This window comes from Acartia tonsa, chromosome 4 (assembly GCF_053477335.1).
Source record: "Acartia tonsa isolate MP-2025a chromosome 4, ASM5347733v1, whole genome shotgun sequence".
Taxonomy (NCBI): domain Eukaryota; kingdom Metazoa; phylum Arthropoda; class Copepoda; order Calanoida; family Acartiidae; genus Acartia; species Acartia tonsa.
Window position 1 is genome coordinate 40,703,534 of NC_137263.1, and position 21,677 is coordinate 40,725,210.

The window sequence follows — 21,677 nt, forward strand, 5'->3', positions numbered from 1 at the left end:
AAGATCCATTTAATAATAATTTCATTAATGCGATGCTTATGGTTGTTATTTTCCCTGAAACAAATCAGGGAGGGAGAGGACATTGGACCGTAAATTATACTGAGCACCCACGACGTTTACGTTATCATACCTTATCTATACTTTTTCACCAATAATTTCATTTTACACACACAAGTTGTAATACTTGGTTTTTATCATAATTGTGGAGTGAACCCTAATTTGGGGTCCTAAGTCTTATCCCTCGAGTTTCCTGTACACAAATGTAAGACACTTTTATTGCTTGTTTAAATATGAAAGAATTTTGGAAAAACTTTTGTTTTTCTGATAGTAACACAATAACTTGCATAAATCTAAGAAAAACTGGTAAAAACTCACAGTAACAGAAGAGTTAACTAAGAAGGATTATAAAAGAATTCTTCAAGGTATTAATCATCAGCTAAAACATCTAGCTTCCTAACAAAAGTCTATTAACAGTATTTTTTACCAAATTTCTTAGATTTTTTTCATAAAAAAATTGAAATCACAAGAAAATATTATTGGTCTGAATTATGCCCCTTAAAACCTGTTTCTATACATGTATAAATGAAATTTTAGCCTTTTGTTTAAATTATTCTACAAAAACCCCTCCCCCCATTTGCTGCTATAAAATCTAGGATACTTAAGGTAATTGAATTGACAATTTCTTATTATTAAATATTATTTCTGAGTTCTCTTGTAAGTCTTGTTTCTACAATTAAACTATTCAAAGCTCTTGAAGATATCCGCTCACACCTAAAAATAAGACAAAACTAATTTATTTTTTGGTTAAATGAGATAAAATGTAGTGAAGCAACTCGTTTTTTCGGGAGGTGATGAGTTTTAATCCCAACCCTAACTGAGCTCTTATTTTGGCAAGACTTGTGGTAAATTCGTCCCATTCGGTTATCAATGTGCTTAGTCCCCCTCTTACCCTTAGCTATAATACTAAGTAGAATGATGCCTATCCGTCCGTCGGTCCCTTAAGATCTCGGTAACCAATGAACCGATCGGATTCTACTCTTCAAGGACTATACCTACTGGTCCTGTGGTGGTTTTAGGCTATTTTCTTGAGGGGTGGGATACCCCTAACCACCCCAAAAACAAAAAAATCAGCCCAAAACAAAAAAAATCTCCCCCCTCCCCCATTTAAAAAAATTACGAATTTTGCGAATTCGCGATTTATTCGCGAAAATTTTCGATCCATTCGCATTTTTTTCGGCTGGGTAGGTAATGAATATGTAATTATACCTCTTGGGGCAATACCCCTAAAGCTAGGGGTGAAGTTAGGTTATATATGGTGCAGGGTAATCCCACAGGGATAAGACAAAGTAAGAAAACTACTACCCACTAATTTTCTGTTGGTAAAGTTATCCATAGTTATCCATAACAAATTAAATTGCAGGATATCTACGCTACAATGAAAGCTGAACAAATACCTGGGACACTGGATGATGGACTTGGCACAGGTGGAGTGGAACACAGTGAAACAGTCAGCGCATTGACTTGTCGTGTCCAGGTTGAATGGATACACTGGTCTTTTCTCCTAAACAAGAAAATTGTTTAAAGTTTGTTTATGCTTGTTAGAAACTCTTAGGCAACCACCGCTGGATCTTAATGTCACAGCAATGCCACTGCATCAGTTATCTTATCCCCTAGGATCCTTTCATATTAAGATTTTTTGATATAATGAATCATATACACAAATAAGAAAATATTTATAAAATAATAATCATAATCATCTAATGTTAATATAGAGCAAATGGAAAATATTATTATCAAATCAAAATATTTTATATTTACCCCATCACACGACGTATTTAATTAATCTTTAATTTGTTTCTTATCTTTCCTTTACAAATGAAAACATATTTTATAATTTCCCCTTCATTGTGACGTGTTTACTTCGTCCGGTTACATATTTCATCTTTGAGAAGCAAAGCTCAGGGATCTAAAGGGATAAGATAATGGCCGACAAATTATTGTACATAAGCAATGATGATAAACACAATTACCCCCTCTGTAGATTACAATTATTGGTTGAAACTTTAGGACACTCAAATTAATCAACCAACTAATCGAAATTTAATAAAAGTCCCCAAAGTTATTAAGCTTAAGAATGAGAATAAAATTTTATTATAAAACTTTGGGGACTAATGTATTAAACAGACCAATGTCTCCTCCCTCCCTGCGCGAAGCTACTCTATTTCAAGTCTCACTATACATTAATGTATTTCGAAGGTTATATTCATTTTAGGGTTTTGACTTGGGGGGGGGGGGGTGGGGGGGGGGGTGGTTGATGAAAAAAATGGAAGTAACTTTCTAATATCTTGATTTAGAAGGGTGTTGTTGACACCCCTCGTCCGCACGCTTATGATAACATTGATAGAGTATACTATTTTTAGTTAAAATCTTAAAGGGATAGTTCTACGAAGTGTATTTAAAGAGTTAAGGTACTTAGAGTAGTGAACTTTTATATGTCTTAGTAGAATATATTAGGCATTGGATAGATATGATTATATGTTAAAGAATTTTTAACATTGACCAGACCAAACTTTTTTTATTTGACAAAATCTAAAAAAGTTAGTGATTTGCCACATAAATTACATGAGAATGGTCTATTTTTTTCCAAATATGTATAGCCAAAACACCAATATCAGAGAATCTTTTTCCACATATTTCACAAGAGTTATAAAAAAATTGAACAGGGGTTCCCCTTGGGACAAGTTACTTAAAAAACATAAAAAATAACATCCGGTTCATTATAGGACAGGTTTTCTAGAGATTCTTTTAAAAAAAATAAAGAAAACCGTCCGGTTTACTTACAATATACACATTATCTCACGCAGAAATACCAACTAACCATACAACATATATATATAAAGACCATTCTCATGTAAGGGGGGGTTTTTAATGCAACCATCTCGTAATCAGTGAGCAAATGGCACTTAAAATTCGAATTTCCATCTATAATTTTGCATGAGTAATCCTTGGTAGATCTATTTTCCCTAAATCGAACAAAAAGTTGGAAAAGTAACGGCTAACGGCTGGCGGCTCATCTGTTTTGCCATTTGTTTGATATCTATATTGCAAATTAGTCACGAAACCTCTCTCAACATAATACTCTTTTCTACTCCAAAACGCTATCAAACGGTTCTAGACGGTAGCTGTTGGTACTAGAAGTTTTAAAATTGGTTATTGCTATCATTTAACATTAATTAAACCAAAAATATGTTTTAAAAAGTTGATTCCTACGTAATTGATGATGGATTTACCCTGAAAATAGGCAAAAAACGGCTGAACGGCTGAGCCGCTAGCCGTTACTTTTCTAACTTTTTGTTTGATTTAGGGAAAATAGACCTACCAAGGATTACTCATGCAAAAGTTCAGATCGAAATTCGAATTCTAAGTGTCATTTGCTCACTGATTACGAGATGGTTGCATTAAACCCCCCCCCCTTTATGTTGCAAATCACTAACTTTTTTAGATATTGTCCAAAAAAAAGTTCGGTCAGGTCAATGTTAAAATTCTTTATCACAATCATATCTATCCAATGCCTGATATATTCTACTAAGACATATAAAAAGATCACTACTCTAAGTACTATACTAAATATTTTATTTGTCATTCTTTGTTATGTGTATTTTGTTGTATAAAAAGTTTGAAGTTCTATTAACTAATAAATGCTATCTAAAGTTGTATTTATGACAAAAAAGTTTTTGCCATATATAACATGCAACAAAGTTGAAAATAAAAATGAAAAACTCATTTTTTGAGGAAAATCCCTGGTCAAATCTTTTAATTTTAATCAATAACTTTATATTATGCACTACTACGTTATTTAAAGTAGAAAAAAACTTACAGTTCACTATTTTTTTTTAAATGCACTTCATGAAACTATCCCTTTGCTTAATATATGTAGAATGTAGATGAAATAATCCGTTGTTCTGTTTAGTAACATCTGCATATTCAAAAATAATCTTTCTCTTGAACTATTCAAGGGATTTTTAACATGTTAAATCTAGAATAAATCCAAGTTTGAAAATACTAAATACGTATTATTATGGCTAGTACGTGTGTTTTAAATAAAATATTGATTAAAGAATCATATATAAACAATTTTTTTTGTATTATCATAAAAGGTGCTTTCCCACAAGTGGCCGGTTGAGCACTAATAACCACAGACACCCTTAGTTTTGAATTATTTAATCTAACAACTGCGGGGGCCTTAACCCTGTGGGGTTACTAAGTACTCAATATAACCTATCCTAACATGAACTTAAGTTTTTTTTTCTTCCATTCAGTAAATCTTACTTTAGGTCCCTGTATGGATTTAATCTATTTTCGATGTGGGTACTTTACTTAACATTCAAATTTTTTCAATAACCCTTTGTTCTCAAACTAAATTTGAAGGGGAGGGTAGTCGATAACTCCCCTCCCTCATCTTCATTAATGTGCCGCTAGTTGCCCTAGGGGCGTAACCTCTAGTTATATTTAAATCATCTTTAAAAACTTGAGTTAGTTATTTTACCACACGAACTAGGTCGGACGAACAGACCCTTCTTATAGTCTAAATGGACAATTAACGTTGGTCTTGGCAGGTATTTAAGTTTAATTACAATCCTAAAACAAATATTCTAGAGAGAAGATTGTTACTACAATGTTAAATTGTTACATCTCAAGAGAATAGTTAAATAAATAGTATCCTAGGCGGGGAGGGGAGCTAAATGTAATAGATTTTATACAACTACCTCTACACTACATTACCTATTTCTTACTACAAAAAAAGAAAAGAAAGAGTAATCTATATAAATTGAAAGTGGAAAAGAAATGTTTGGCTAGATTCTAAATTATTTACTTATTAACTTTCCATTATAGGAGAACAAAAATATCTTGTTTGCAAGAAAAACAATATTAGAATATTTTATATTTACAAACAAGGTTAAATACTTTTTTTAAAAAAGAGAATAAGAAACAAATATGGAATTTTATTAGAACATTTAAAATTGATAAAATAAGTTCTTATTGCTGCTATGTCAGACGCCTGACAGTGATAGTAGAAGCAGGAGAGACAAAGACACAACTAGTAAACATTCGAAGTTAGGACTGATGGTCACATTCAAACGATAGGTAATCCGCAACCAAAATTACTGAAAAAGACTTCCAAGATGAATAGGTAACTGCTCTTGATTCAAGTAACTCAACTGGTCATAATTGAACAAAGGGAAGGTCAGACAAACAAAAATACTAAGGGGCGGGGGGGGTTAATGCAATCATCTCGTAATCAATGATTAATAACACTTAGAATTCGAATTTCGATCTGAAATTTTGCATGAATAATTCTTGGTAGGTCTATTTTCCCTAAATCGAACAAAAAGTTGGAAAAGTAAGGGCTAACGGCTGGCGGCTCAGCCGTTTGCCATTTTTTTGCTATTTTAAGAGCAAATTAGTCACGAAACCTATCTCCACATAGTACTTTTTGTCGCTTAAAAACCTTATAAAACGCTTCTAGCCGGTAGCTGTTGGTACTAGCTTTTTAAAAATGATTATTGCTATCATTTAACATGAATTAAACCAAAACTATGTTTTTAAAAGTTGATTCCTACGTAATTAATGACGAATTTGCCCTAAAAATAGGCAAAAAAACGGCTAAACGGCTGAGCCGCCAGCCGTTACTTTTTCAACTTTTTGTTTGATTTAGGTAAAATAGACCTACCAAGGATTACTTATGAAAAATTTCAGATCAAAATTCGAATTCTAAGTGCCATTTAATCATTGATTACGAGATGGTTGCATTAACCCCCCCCCCCCCCCCCTTTATCACAAAATTACTTAAATAAAGTATGCGTTATATGGATGGACAAACTTATCTTATAAGACTTAAATACTGACTATAATGTTGCAGGAATAAATTTGCAAAGATCTAAATTGATCTAACATGCCTAAATTATCCATAAGAGCTATCCATCACAGACAGATGAACGTAGGGACAGGCCCTAAATATACTTACATGACTACTCTTAGAAATGTAAGATACTATAAAAGTTCCTAATGAATAGTAATAAAATTACCTTGCAAATTTCGCATATGAAACCCCTTCCAGAACATACCAGACAGGAATCAATATGCTTAGCACAAATATCTATACTTGTCTTGAACAGTGTCGCCATCTGTCCACTATGCACCTCCTCCATGTCCATCAGGGAAAACATTTCAGTGCCAGTGCACAGATAGTCCCGGCCTCCAAGATGGGCAACCAGTTTGTTCAACAGCTCCATATCATCCGCCCTACTGCAGGCAGTTAGGTAAGCATGCATGTAGTGCAGCTTTTTTCGTTGGGACATTAGCGGGTCGATGCTGGGCACAAAATCCACCAGTTTGGGGTTGAATTCCCGAATTTTTATGATTGGCAGGGTGCGGGCAAGTTGCAGAAATCTGAAGGATGATTTGGCCACTGGGTAACTTTTTCCATCCCAATTGTAGAGCAGGCGGGAGGGTATCACTGACATATCATCGACATGGCAGTCTTCACAGTAATGCTTTTTAGTGAAAGCACAAACTTTGCCGTTGCCAAATAAAGCTCCTATTGCCTTAGTGCAGTCAATACATCTCCAGTCTTGTGTGTGGAGGCCAAGTTCTCTGGGAATTATGTCCAGGCAGGAGACAAGGTCCAGGTTACGCTGCAGGGAAAACTCGGGTATACTTAGGTCTGGAGATTTTCTAAAAGAAAAAAATGTATAAGGTTAATGTAATGTAAACAAGGGTAAAACTTCCTTTTCACTTTACTCACATCCTTAAAAACCGTTTTGCTATATTGTGACTTTAGGTTAATAGGTATAAAATACTTTTTAGATAATTTAGATTATCCGTAACTGTGGCACACCAATAAAAATTGAATTTTAAAAGTCTAAAATTATATGTAGTCCTAGTTGCTTTGCAGAAAGCTAATAAGAACTTCGCCATAAAAAAAGGATTTTCAATAAAAAAGATTTATTTATTTCAAAAAGATTTTTTTTGTCTTTGGGTCTTCAGGAGGGGGTGTTGACTCATCCCCTTACCCTACAGCATAAATACTGCCATAGACTCGAACTAAAATATCCAAACGATCGGTCCAGAAGTTCAAAAACCATATCCTAATATAAAAATTTTTAGTTTCTATTTCTATTCATTGCAGTGAATTAAGTACTTAGTATTTACTTTTTAGCTATGTCAAAATTTAACTGTATAGGTATATTTTTGGATATTAGTTAAAACAAATACTTTAGTACAAATATCAATGTAGCTTTTTCGTATTTTAAATATTAATAATAAACAAGATTATTTTTTTGAAAACCTATGCCTTTTGGATAAAGGCTTGACATACATACCCTACCTATAGAACGTCTAAAAATTATTTTATGATATTTAATGCTAGAAATGTCCAAAGAAAATTGTCCCAGATACGCCCTACTCATTTTACAAATTTCAATTTAATTGCTGAATGGAATGACTTAAAGTACCAAACAGGAAAATCAGTTGAAAAATGGTCATAATTTCGGAGTGGATACAAAACCGCGACATTACAAAACCGCGACAATAACAAAACCGCGACAATAACAAAACCGCGAAGATTAAAGTCTTAAAGCTAGAAGGTCATGGCCGCGGGCGCTCGGCCCCCTTGCCTATAACCTAACCTAACCTATGTATGAATGTTTAATGTACATTAACTTAATTATAATTTAGAATTTCGTGGATTTTACAAAAAGTGGTTGGTAGATTTTTTTCAAATTTTTAATATTTTTTCACAATATTAAGGTAAGGTTAGGTTAGGTTATAGGCAAGGGGAGAGCGCCCGCGGCTAGGCAGTCCAGGGAGCCGAGTGCTGCGGTCATGACCTTCTAGCATTAAGACTTTTTGAATGTTGGTCTTTTGTAATGTCGCGGTTTTGTTTGTCGCTGTTTTGTATCCACTCCATAATTTCATACAGACATCCTTCTACTTTGGCAGATAGACATCCAATTACTGTATAGACCTTCAATTAATACCTAATAATGATTGGAGGAAAAGGTGTAAACCAAATGCCTTTTATATACCAAAAAATACATATTTTTTGCTGATAAAGAAATCCTATGTACTTGAATAATAATTAAGCTATAAATATAATATATTACGTCAATACAAATAATACTAATATTATATATTTAACATTTATATTGAGTAGATTCATGAATATAACTTCAATAATTGTATCTTAAGTTTGTTACATGTATTTTATTATATTTTTTAAAAGTTTGAAATAACTTAAATGCAATTTCGAGAACAATGCAATTTTATTTTGAAAGTTAAGGTATACAAAATGTAAATGTAAACAAGGATGATAAATATCAAGATATGAAGGAAATTTCATAATCCAATGTCATAAAGAAGCCGAGAAAATTACAACTCACGATAAAAATCAGTCCTCACCTGTAGAATTATTATACGATAGACGGACCAACTGAGTTGGAGTATAGTTTAGCGGTCATAAGAATCTTCTTATATCTCGTTTAAAAAAGAAATTACAAACAGACGGACGGATAAAGCAATGTATAGACTGTATGCGTGTAGGCCAAAGAAACACCAAAAATCATCTTCTGTATATCTTTAAATTGAACCATGAAAATCATAATTCCCCCTAGCCGTCAGACAGACGGAAGGACAGAGTGAGTTAACGAGTTGTATCACTAATAAAAATGAATAACTAATCAACAAGAATGATTTGTCCTAAAGTGGGGAGGACAGTTAGATAAATATTCTTTAGATAAAAAATTCAATGTAAATAATTTCATATGTGTAAATTTTGTACCCAACAAATAAAACATGTTAAAGACGGACAACAGTTACAAATAGATTAGCTTCGCTGCTGAATCTGGCGCTAATGTACCTGAAACCAATTTTAAACGACTGTCTTCTTCGTTTTCTCTCCCCTTCCAGAGATATTTGATCTGTAGATGAAGTGTCAGGTTCCACGTATTCGCTCAGATGAATCCTATATAATAAAGTAACCACATTCATTGGCTGGCAAGGATAATCTCATACCTACCTATATAGAGCAATCATTATCATAATGTTTACTTTAAGGATGTTTAAAGGGGGGGGGGGGGGGGGTTAATGCAACCATCTCGTAATCAATGATTAAATGGCACTTAGAATTCAAATTTCGATCTAAAATTTTGCATGAGTAATTTTTGAAAGGTTTATTTTCCCTAAATCGAACACAAAGTTGGAAAAGTAACGGCTAACGGCTAGCGGCTCAGAGCAAATTAGTCACGAAACATATCTCTACATAATACTCTTTGCCGCTCCAAAACGTTATCAAACGGTTCTAGCCGTTAGCTGTTGGCAATAGAAATATATAAAATGGTTATTGCTATCATTTAACATGAATTAAACCAAAAATATGTTTTAAAAAGTTGATTCCTACGTAAATAATGAAGAATTTACCCTGATTACTCATGCAAAATTTCAGATCTAAATTCGAATTCTAAGTGCCATTTACTCATTGATTACGAGATGGTTTCATTAACCCCTCCCCCCTTTTTAGGTAAGAGCAAAGATGATGGATATGTTTGGTCTGATAGGGATGATATTTCAGGGAAGCTTCGTGTATGTCATGCGATGGCTTTATGCTTTTTCTGTCCCCTCCTTCCTTTTTTTACTAATTAAGTATTGTATTGCTCGTTTTTCCTCTCAAAATCCTTTTAACCGGATCATTACCATTTGGATTCTTCTTTTTAAGAAAGGTTCCTACTAATCAAATATAATATTTAATTATATTTTAAATGCACTAGACTACAAAACGAGTTAATAACTAGTTTTAACAAAAGCATAATCACCATTTTAAATAAAACGGTTTTACCGGCAACTTACTTGATGTCTAAATATAAATCTTTTTTACTAAAAGCAACAAATTACTAAGAAATCAGATTAAATGAATAAATAATCTTTATAATATTGTTTTATAAACAAAAGATACATAATATGTTATTCCTAAGAATTACGTAGAGAAAATCCTCTAAAAGTTATATAATATAATACCACAAATAAAGTACAGTTTATATAAACATAAATCTTTTAAATTACACTTTTAAGAATCAAATCTTTTCTATTATCATGCTCGGCCGTTCGTCCAAAAAGGAGAGCGCTTATCGTTAATATAAGCAGATTAAGTACGATTTTAAAAGTGTAGCAACTTTAAAATCTTTTCCAGAAAGACCGTACATTCATAAATTTTTATATTTTTTTTGTAAATTAAATTTGATATATGATGTAATTATTCTATTCATGACTTTTGTAATACTGATTCCTAGAACAACAAAGTACACCTTTATAAGGGAAGCATCTCTGCAATGAAGTCCTTAAACAGTATCCTGTATTTAGGTAGTTTTGCAAGAAATGAAAACACAATTTTGTTTAGACTTGTACATTTACATACTGCTTATTAGGTACTGACACTCGACATGTGTTAGTGTACGTATGGTTAGCATGGTAAGGAGAAGCGCCTTTTATTGGCAAAGGCATTCCCTCTGCTCATATTTTTTATTTTAAAAATTTGATCATGTTTATATCAAAATGACTTATTTTTAGTCCTAAAACAACGTGTCGGAGCCGTTTAATTTTGATGCGGCTCCGGCTCTAGCTCCGGCTCCTACCTTAAAATTAATATATCAATTTTTGTTCATTAGGTATTGAATTTGATAAATAAATAATATAAAATATTTTACTTTTATTTGATTAAAGCTATATAAAAGTAGAAGGATGTGTGTCTATTTGTTAAGTAACAATAGTTTTTCAATTTATTATATGGAAATAGACCGTTGCCAAATTATAATATTACTTTAAAAAATCATTTTTAGCTAATCTGGAGCCGGAGCCGTTTTTAACGAAAAATACGGCTCCGGCTCCACAAAAATGTGGCTGCTCCCGGCTCCGAAACGCTGTCCTAAAACTTCCAGCAATGAAAACAAAAATGTATTTAACACAACGGTAAGGAATATTGACATTTTTAATTAATTGTCTTATAAATATTTGTAACCATTCATATTGTTGAAATATAGAATTTCAATTAATAGAATGAGGAAGGCGTCTAAAAAATGGTCCAAGCAATAACAAGACATGTAAAATTAAAGAACTACCTAATTAGTAATCATGTATCTGCTATAATTTTAATAAACAAAATTACCCCTTATGTAGATTAAAATTATTCGTGGTATGTTTTGACACTGATATTCTTTACTACCCAATCAGCATTCGACTAAATTCTCTAGTTTTTAAGCCAACGAATGTTATGCAGTTTAAAATAGGTAGCAGAAAAAAAACTTCATCTTTCTATTTATACATTGACCTCTAGGGGGGCTTGGTGTCGCTTCGGGTTCTAGACATCTCCACGCACCATTAAACACACTCCGCGTCTAAAATACGGTGTAAAGCGTCCATTCGCCCTGTAGACAACCAACCCTTTGATTGCACGAGCTTTGTCTTCGAAGTTCTAACTGTGCATGATAATGAATTGCACCTTTATTGGTCCAAGGTTTTCCTTTACTCTAACTTTTTATGTCGCGCACCTGGCGCATAGCAGCAGTAGGAACCATTAATAACGTATTTAGTTATGACGCGTTGTTAAGCCGAGACTCGAACTTATCACCTCCGACGACGAACTGATGCGCCACGTGTTAAGCCACGGTCGCGGGTTTTCTATTTATACAAAGTATTGTAAAAATAATAATCCCCAGTTTGTGTACATATATATATATAACATTGACTCATATTGAGTTTCATGAATAAATTCATAACTTTTAGCTTATCATTAATCACAACAAATATATGAGTAACAATGAGGACAACATACATAAGCGAAAGAAAAAAAGCCTATAATAGAAGTATTTTTTTAAATATTTTTAGTAATATCTCGCTAATGACTGAATCGATGGAATTTTGCATTTCTGGAAAGCTTTTTCTTCTAGATGCTAAGAGTACTACCACTAGTTATTAAGACATTGTCAGACCAATACAGACGTACAAGTTGGTTTAAAGAGTAGTTTGGCCAGGGGAATTTTTACACGTAATTGTAAAATCAACCGAGTAAATCCAATCTTTATGGAATTATGGAAGCATTAACCTACAGAGAGACTGACAAAAGAAAAAAAAGCAAAGTTCTATTGGTCCAATAAACGGATTGATTATCTAGACTTTCTAGGGATGGCAATCCGTCAAATTTTTGGACCGGATTCGTATTCTTACAAGAATCCGTCCAAAATAAGGCGGATTACGCGGATTCCAGATTCTAGCAATATTTTTAAAAGCTTTTTTTCTGTAAATTAAAAAAATTAAGTGCTACTTATGTCCTAAAAATTAATGTTCTTGGTGTTCTCTATAATTCACTTCCGAGAATCGAACCAGATTTTAAAAGATATTATAAATAATCTTTGCCTCAGTTGAAAGAAAAAACTCAAGACGCTAATTTTAGCCTACCAATTAAGTATCCGAATCCGCTATTAAAAACGGATTCCGGATTCGGATTCCAAAATTAGCTAAAAATTGGGCGGTTTCCGGATTCGGATTGCCAACCCTACTTTCTATATTAATTGTCGGTTCATATTTTACCCTTTAGTTAAGAATAAAAAAATTATAATGAAGTAAATATTAGTCATAGGTTCGCCAATTCACGTAGAGAAAAGAAAGGGAAGGAGCAATTAACTCCTGAATATCAAGTTTCTGGGGCCAATTAAGTATCAAATCAAAGTCAGGGATCTTAAGGGATAAGACAATGGCCAATGATGATACACAAATTTGTCCTTTCTGTAGTTTATATTTTGTGGATGTAACCTAATGAACCATCGAATCAAAATTCAATATAGGTCCCCAAAGTTGTTAAGCCAACTAATATAAAACGTTTAAATGAAACTTTGAGGACTAGTGTAATAAACAGTCCAATGACCCCTTCCTCCCTGAATGAAAGTACTCTTCGCCCACGGATAAGAAGGCATCTAATGTATCATCGTTAAAACATTCAATCCGTGGTGTTATAATCTATTTTTAAGTACACAAGACAAATGCTTTTTTATAGACTTGATTATTGTTGTATAAACATTGTCAAAATAGTTATTCCTTAACTTTATCCCATTAAATCTTTGCATATTCTGTTAATGATACCAATACAATTTTATTTTATAAAAATTTTATGTTCGTTTTTACACTGTGACTTTTTTTATGAATAAATGTGTAGGTAAGCTGAATCTTTTCTTTTGAAAACAAATGCTTTGTTGTTTAAGTGCCTATATTCTTATAAAATAAAAAAGGGTATAATCCCTTTCGTGGCAACGCCCCTTAAGGAGCGATTCCTCGTATTTTTAAAATGGCTTTTAATGGGTTATTTAGGTTAGATTAGGTTATATTTGGTTAGGTGGATGTCCCGCAGGGTTAGGCAATTGGCCCTGAAGGATTAGAGCCCCCCGCAGAGGCTAGAAATAGGAGAAAAGCGACTTTGAAAATACAAATAATCGCCCCTTAAGGGGCGTTGCTACGAAAAGGACTATACCAAATAAAAATGTTAGATTAAAGCTTCCAAAATATTAAATTCTATGGTTTTAAATATAAATAATCAGTTGCTAAACACAAGTATCCTGTTTTATCCCCTGAATTATCTCAAATATAAGTCCAGATCGGATTGATAATTTACACGGGTTTTTGGAAACGGATCCTGACTTTTGGTCCATAGATTAGCGATTTATTCAGAAACAGATTCGGATTGCAATCCCTGGTTTCATCACACATATGGTAATCCGATTTTGTAACATATTTGTACGGATTGATTATCTAACGACCAATAACAGTTTCTAAAACGAATAAATCAAGAAATAACTTGGGTTCTTTCACTCAACACATTTCTTGACCAAGTAACCCCCACCCCCCTTTTGCTGGATTAAAAAAGCTTTTTTTGAAGGAGGCTCTCTGGAGGACCCTACCGCTATGGGTTCTTCTAACCATTAATTAACCTAACCTAAAATAGGCATCAAAATTACGTTTTTTTCCTTTAAATTCGACAAGTTTGTTTGTGGTCCTGATATTATTAGAAAGAAATCACCGTACCTTGTTCTAGGTTTAAGCTGAACAGAGGCACACAGCTGACATTCAGGGTCTGGACCTTGGGTTGAACAGGTACAACTTCTATCAGAACTTCCTACATTATAATACAATTGGAGTACAAAAATACATTTACATGACAGTCAGGAATATATAAGTACAAGACAATTAGATATAAATTCTATTGATGTAAATTTTCATTAATAATATAGATTATTAATTACTCTTCTGTACATTAAAATTATTGGTTAAAACATTTTGACAATGCTAGTTAGGACCAACCAATTAAGATTTAATAGTGCCCAATATTTTCCAGCCAGTAAATAGCTGAATATACCTGATGATGCAGACTTTTCCATTTCCTGGTTGGTCTGTTCCGCTAGTTGTAACTCTGCCTCCAGAGAATTCGGCTGCGGGGCCAGGTCTGCTGGCAAAGCATTGACAACACTGCTTCCCGCGCCAAAATCGCCTCCACCTCTGCCCTGTGGCGGGAACTCCTCTTCCCACTCCATGCTGGGCGCAGCTGACGGGCGACATGGGCTTGAGGTGCGCGATAGCGTGTATGAATCTGATCTGTTGGCAGTTTGCTGAGACATTTCTTCATCTTCTTGTATATTTTCGTGAATTTTATCATCATTGTCGGCCACCGGGACAGGACTATTTGAACTGGAGCGGGATACAGTTTGACCTCGGATGGGTTCGGGGCTTGGCGATTTTCGGATGTCTAAATCAGACTTTGGAGATGAGTTTCTTTGGGTGTAAATATCAAGAAACGGTTGGGAGGGTTTATCAATCGTGGGTGACCCAGGTTTGGAATTGGTGGGTTTTGATTGATTTCCTGTTATATGATCAGGAACTGTATCACCTGTAATTCTCTCCTCGCTGCAGGCCCTGGAAGTTTTTGCTGCAAGGGGTGATAGCGATTGTCGTTTACGGTATCCCCGCATGGGTGAACTAGTTCTGGACGAAGGATTTGAGACGCCAGGACTCTTTAACTTCTGACGTTCTCTGGAGTTTGAGCGTGATTTTGGTAATAGATGCATGGACGGATTACCACAGTCTTCGTTGCTTGCGAAGGATTCATATGTTGAAGTGTAATTTTTTGTATCAGTGTCTGTTTGCAATTGATATGACGTTGGAGGGCTGCAGGGAAGACTGACTGGAGTAGATTGGAGGATAAGACGGAGGGCTTCGTCCTCGTTTAGAAGGCCGAGCTGTACTACACTATTGTTTTGTATTGGTTGTGCCAGACTTCGGATCAATAGAGGTTGACTATGGTTATTTAACATATTACATTTTATTGTAATGGACTGACAAATAAACATAATTTTGTTATTTAAATGAAAAAAAAACTTATGTGTATCTTTGAATTCCGAAAGTACTAATAACTTTAACATACAAACCAAACTATGAAATTGCATTGTGTAATTGTATGCATGGAGAGCTAACATATAGTTCAGAAAAATAGTCTACAACAAGTAAAAGACTAATATGAAACTTCTGTTAAAAGGAGAATCATATTTGTTTAACCAAAAAGGTATTATTCTTTTCTTTGGGGGGGGGGGGGGGGGAGGCGGGATTCAAAAGTGAAGTCATAAACCTTCCCTATATAAGACGCCTCACTGTAAAGAAGGGCCCTATCGGTCCAGGAGTTACTGAGATACTTCACTAGTCAGATAGACATTCTGTTACTTTCATATAAGGATAAAGTAAATCCAAAAATTTGTTCAAAAATTGAGTATTTCTATTTTATCTAAAAGTAATAAAAATGTAACATGTTAAATTCCTTGAGTACTCTTCTTGCTCTACTTCACACTCAGCAGCAGCATCAATACAGGATGTGTCAGTGATAGGTTCCACAGTACTCTCCCACACTCCAGCCAAGGCTAGGGGCTCAGGTAACCATCTTAATTAGTTTCTAGTAATTTCTCTAGGTAAACATTTTGTTGTAATAACAAAAAGTGGTTCTATTTAAAAAAAAACTCCTTGTCTGTCAAGTAATTAAAAAATGTAATGACTTGGAAAAGTGTGTAATGTTGCTTAAGCCGCCAGCCGTTACTTTTCCAAATTTTTATTCGATTTAGGGAAAATAGATCTACCAAGGATTACTCATGAAAAATTTCAGATCGAAATTCGAATTCTAAGTGCCATTTAATCATTGATTACGAGATGGTTGCATTACCCCCCCCCCCTCAATTAATCTTGTGGCCAAACAAGAATCTTTATGTTTGATTGTTTTCGTTCCTAAGGCTTAAGAAGAATTTCCACCATGCTTAAAAGTTAATACTGTACATTTATACATTTAAAAATTGTAGGTACTTAAAAACATATTTAGGTAATGACTATGAAAAATTGCTGAAGTTTTCAAAAAACAAATTCTTAAATTATAAAAAAACGTCAAATAGGCATATAAAATAAATAAAACCAATGACGCATACTAAGTATTATAAAAATATACTAAATCTTTAAATAAATACCTATTGTTTAATATAGGTTACTTAAAAAGATTTTCTCAGATATTAAATGATTATTACTATAAAATATTTTGGGACTTTACAGTTTACAACATTTGTAAGTAGATTTAATAGTTTTTAAAGTTAAATAATTTAAGACAATGGACGATAAACAGTAATACATCCCCAATGAAAATAAACAAAGTTACCCCTTCTGTAGATTTAATTAATGGTTGAAAAGTTTAGACACTACTTACTAGTTTTGTACCAAACAATAAATATTCAATAGAAGTATCCAGTTTTTTTTACCACGAATAAGATAACGAGGTTATAAAAATTGGATACCAGTGTAATTTACAATCCAAGACCCCTCCTTCATTGCATATAAAAAGAAAAGGACAGAAATGTTAAAATGTTTAACGGTTAAAAGGCAGAATTTTACACATAAATACTACTACTACTACATAATAAAATTAGTTAGGTTACGTACTAGTTAAATGTCTTATCTAAAACTATTACCTGTTAAACATTGACACATTGGTTGGAAGATTGAAGGCATACACCTCGAGGCCTGTCACGTAGGACCGCGCCAGGTCGATCCTTTCAAGGTCGCGCAGCATAGCATAGTTCTCATAGTGGACGGACAGAGAACTTTTATCTCGGGTCATTGTCATCAGATAGCTAACCTGAACATTTATTTGATTTGTTGTTGCTTAATTAACATTGTTCTCATTTAAAAGGGATAAAATACAAATATGGCATGGGTCCAAAATTTTTTTGGTTAAATTTCAATATCCTAATATCAGATGATTATATTAACATAAGAACCACATTTTGGGCTAGATCTTACTCATCATGACATAACTATGGCTTGAATAAGTTAGGTGTAGTGGCCTACTTTATTCTACCACAATAAATAAAACCAAACAATAGATTACATTAAACGTAGAGGATAAAATGGGACACCTGCTATGTAATTGCCCAGGCACACGCAACATTATAACCACCTAATTTCATATTCTTTCATTTAATTTAACTTTTATTAGTTATCCTAGACATTCATTGTTAATTCATTATACTTATACTTATCCAACTTACCAAAAGCCCATCATTGAGAGCCAACCTGAGCCAGGCTCGAGCTTTCCCAACTTCTGTTGTTATCTGACTAGACTTCTCTATTGTACTAATAACCTAAATCAAAGGAATACAGGATTAATACAGATATCATTATTTATTTTGTTTTGTTTCAAAAAGTGTAATTCTTGTACTTTTCATATTGAAATTCGAATTCTAAGTGCCATTTAATCATTGATTACGAGATGGTTGCATTAAACCCCCCCCCCCCCTAATCTATTCTCTTATATAACCCTTTACATTCTATTCTACGTACACCAGAATATTACATTATATATTTTGGGGTTAGATTAATTTTTCGTTTATATTCCAGATTCCTACCCCTATATCCCTGATTATTTTTCTTTTTAATTTGAATTATAAACTCTCCTCTTAATGAAATCTTATGACACCAAGTGTTAAAAAATCTTCCATAAATCTGCTGCACATACTAAATGATATAATCCATATGGTATAAAATTCAGATAAAATCCCAGTTACTTAAACCAGATAGAAAGGTTAAAACAGTACAAAAGACACCTGAAAGGTACTGTGATATTATCTTGTTAAGAAATATGAAATCTTGTGAAATGTGTTTATCTCAGCAGTAAAATAAGATGATCTCTCCACAGCCTCTTATCTGTCTCTTCACTTAATCCTTTCATTTTAATCTCACTCTCTGGGTAACTTGATAATATTTTTAATTAATTTTGTCTTACCAAACGTTTTAGGATTTTAAATTATGAACAAATAAAATTTTTAATCCAATTAATTCTATATAATTTTTGTATGAATTTATGACTAGCGTCGGCAGAGCGAAGAGGTACTTCAGAGGGGGAGAATTTTAGGCTTAAAACAATTTTTTGGGGGAAAGAGTATTTTCTAGGAGGGTGGAGGTACCCTTTCCCAAAATAAGTTTGTTAGATCCTTTGCAACAACTTGAGATCCTGTTATTTCTAAACACTTGGCTGTAAAAAAATGGACTAATAATAAGTTTTAATTTAAATGAAAACCATATCGGTCCAACGGTTAGCGAGATCTTAATCTACATACACACAGAAACAGAGACAGACAGCTATCATGTTTCTTTTATTTAAGGAAAATGAAGTATGACCAGTTAATACTAAGTATCTTACTATAAAAGACCTAAAGATAAAAACAGCTAAACAGATAGGGAGGGTCTTCCTAAACAAAAGCTCCTATGACAGGTTTTAGGCTACCTATCTAATCAAGTAAATATTTACCTGTTTATGACTATACATGAGTGCAAATGTCCAAAATGAAGGTTCTGGGAGGCGGGGTGAGAATTCTCCCCCACCCCACAGAGGAAACCTCCCCAGAAATGTTGATTTGAGTCCATGGATGAATAGTGCCTCAAGAACCGAACATAATCTAAAAGGAGAAAGTCATATTGCAAAATTAAAGAAAATATTAGTAGACGGATACTTGATGATACATATTCATTATATCTCAAGAAACATTATTAAGTCTCCATTTTCTATGCAATATACTATTTGTTATTAACACCTACCTACAGCATATATTTAACATCAAGATTTGTTTTAACTTTCGTAAGATTGGCAGACAATTTAATATTTTCTTTTAAAACCTCTTTCAATGCAATTAAGTTGTATGTGCGCGTTCACTCAGAACTAGTAAAATGTATGTCCGATCGTAATATCAGGGGAGTTCTGTATTGATCCAAGGCAAATATTACATTATTTGGTTGGGTTGTAATATCTTAACACATACACCTGAAAAGATGTAGCCCCGAGAAAAAATTTCTTACACTCCTCCCCCTCCAAAAAAATTAAAATTGGTAAAATACCTGGAAGTTGATTCATTGAGAGTGAGAACATTATCTGAATGTTTATTTTCTGATTGTATCACTTTAACAGCCTCAGCTAAACTATCTACAAAATAGAAAATGTATGACAAGTAGCTAAGCATAAAAAATATTTGTCATACCAACAGATAAAGTGGGACACAGGGCAGATATTGAGTGATCATAAAAAGGAATGGGAGAAAATTTCAATATGGAAGAAAATATAGAAAATCACGAAACCCTCAAATGTGATTTTAATATAGTCTTTTCTTCTCTAGCATGACCGACTGACCAAGTAAATTATGATATATGATAATTTGTAGTATTTACCTAATTTATTATTTGACTTTTTTGAGAGAATGGGGCGTTTTCAAAAGGCCATCATCACTTGACCGATATGCTAGCAAAGAGGCTAGTGGTAACGCACAAAGTTATAGCGAAAAAAGCTTGAGTTAATGTCTATATATGTTGACTCAAGTTTTTCAGTCACTTAGTAGTTACGTAAACAAGATCAATATCCTCTGCGGAGAGCTTCATTACTTTGGTGATTTAAGCGGGTTTAAAGGGGGGTATATCCTGTGGAGTTATTAGGAGAAGGAGGCAAAAATTTGTAGTAACAGCTTCCTTAATAAGGACAATGAAGAACTGCTCAGTCTAATATTAGCGTTCTTATACGACTTAAAACTACGATATCTTAGCAAAAGCAACCTAGCCCTTTTATGAAGATTATTGGTTTTATTTTATCATGTGCTTCCCAACCTTAAGATAAAATCTGTAATAGTTCCTCAGAGTGTATTCACTGATTAAGTTTAAGATATTAGACATTACTTAAGAAGAACAAAAGTTTCAAACCTAAAATTTTAGTTTTGATTAAATTTTCTTTTCTTGGATCAACTTGTTTTTTCTTCCCCTTCCGAAACATTGTGACTAAGCATTTTTCTAAAAAGTCTAAAATTATTTGAAAATTAGAAAACAAAAATTTTCATATCAGTACAGTTTTTATACAACAAAGTAGCTCATAATTGTATATTATAATTTATTCCAAATTCTACATAATAGCTACCTAGGTAGATTTAATTCTTTATTTCATGGAAAATTGATAAATAATTTATCTCTTGAAAAAATAAAATATCATTCATTTTAAAATTAAATTTAATAATTACCCATTTTAAAGACCATGTACAAAATTATCTAATTTTTATAATAAACAAACAATTGCCAAGGTTATAATTAAAAGATTTTTGGTTAAAACAGAAAGACTTAAAATTTTCACTAAAAAATAATTCGATGAAATAATAATGTAAGGTAGTTAATTTCTTTACTTTTTGATAAAACAACTTTATTCTTTAAATGTTAAATTAACACTTAATAAATTTTTATATAGCGGAAAACTACTAGTTTTAACAGAGACAATAAGATTCAATTACCATAAGTTTTTAAACAAATGAATGACCCTTCCCTTCCTGTAAGAAAAAAGGACGTATTTTAAAAAAACCTTTTAAGGCACAAATTTGGAACTGAAAATCATTACATAATATATACAAAAGTTATCTATAATTTATAATCTTTTTCTACTTTTCTTTAAAAAAATAATAATTTAGAAATACATGATCTAAAATTGTAAAAGTATTATTTAATGCCAACTTGAAAGTTATATAAAGCATTTTTATCGTTATTATTATTGTTTAACAGTTTAGTCAAATATAAAATTTCAAATATTTTCTGGGTAAGAGTAAGGTATCAGTAATTTAATTCTTAACTTGGAATAAAACCGGATTTGGGGTTACAAATATGTGAAGATTAAAACCACTATAGTTAGCCTCGAGCGGCCAAAGGCCTGGGCTAAAAAAAACTGGTATTAATTTTACGAGTTTTATTTTCTAATCCTGCGGATATTAAATGGTTTCGAAGCCATACTGGAAAAAAAACCTCGACACATTTCTCTCACCCTAAATATTATAAGTTAATATTATTGATGTGCTGAAGGTAAAAAAATTAAACTTTAATTATACAACTGAAAATTGTAAATCGATGCAGACAAAGGCACTTCAGTTTGTTAAATAAATTAAACTTCAATTACAATTTTATTTGAAGAAAATTAGGTATAAAACATAATTAAGACTTATAGAATTTCTACTTAATATCCTAATATTTCAATTTATTACTTATTT

General features: G+C 32.8%; 1 protein-coding gene across 1 annotated transcript; it reads right to left on the reverse strand.

Annotated features, from left to right (window-relative positions):
* Positions 1–662: 662 nt before the first annotated feature.
* Plekhm1 (Pleckstrin homology and RUN domain containing M1) lies at positions 663–20,453 on the reverse strand. The gene is made up of 12 exons (XM_080158180.1): positions 20,359–20,453; positions 19,510–19,594; positions 18,926–19,073; positions 17,667–17,759; positions 17,088–17,254; positions 15,902–16,021; positions 14,453–15,387; positions 14,122–14,212; positions 8,918–9,022; positions 6,087–6,735; positions 1,455–1,561; positions 663–771 (listed from the first exon to the last, which is right to left on the reverse strand). Exons 1-12 carry the CDS (start codon positions 20,426–20,428, stop codon positions 690–692), a joined length of 2,652 nt encoding a protein of 883 aa, XP_080014306.1. The 5' UTR covers positions 20,429–20,453; the 3' UTR covers positions 663–689.
* Positions 20,454–21,677: the final 1,224 nt, after the last annotated feature.

What these genes read in the sequence shown, in the direction of transcription:
- Plekhm1 (XM_080158180.1), bottom strand. Translation starts at nt 20,428, where the DNA reads ATGTTTCGGAAGGGGAAGAAAAAACAAGTTGATCCAAGAAAAGAAAAT. An exon ending in AATCAAAACTAAAATTTTAG is followed by an intron (nt 19,595 to 20,358) that starts GTTTGAAACTTT and finishes TCTATTTTGTAG; the next exon opens with ATAGTTTAGCTGAGGCTGTT. An exon ending in CTCTCAATGATGGGCTTTTG is followed by an intron (nt 17,255 to 17,666) that starts GTAAGTTGGATA and finishes ATAAATGTTCAG; the next exon opens with GTTAGCTATCTGATGACAAT.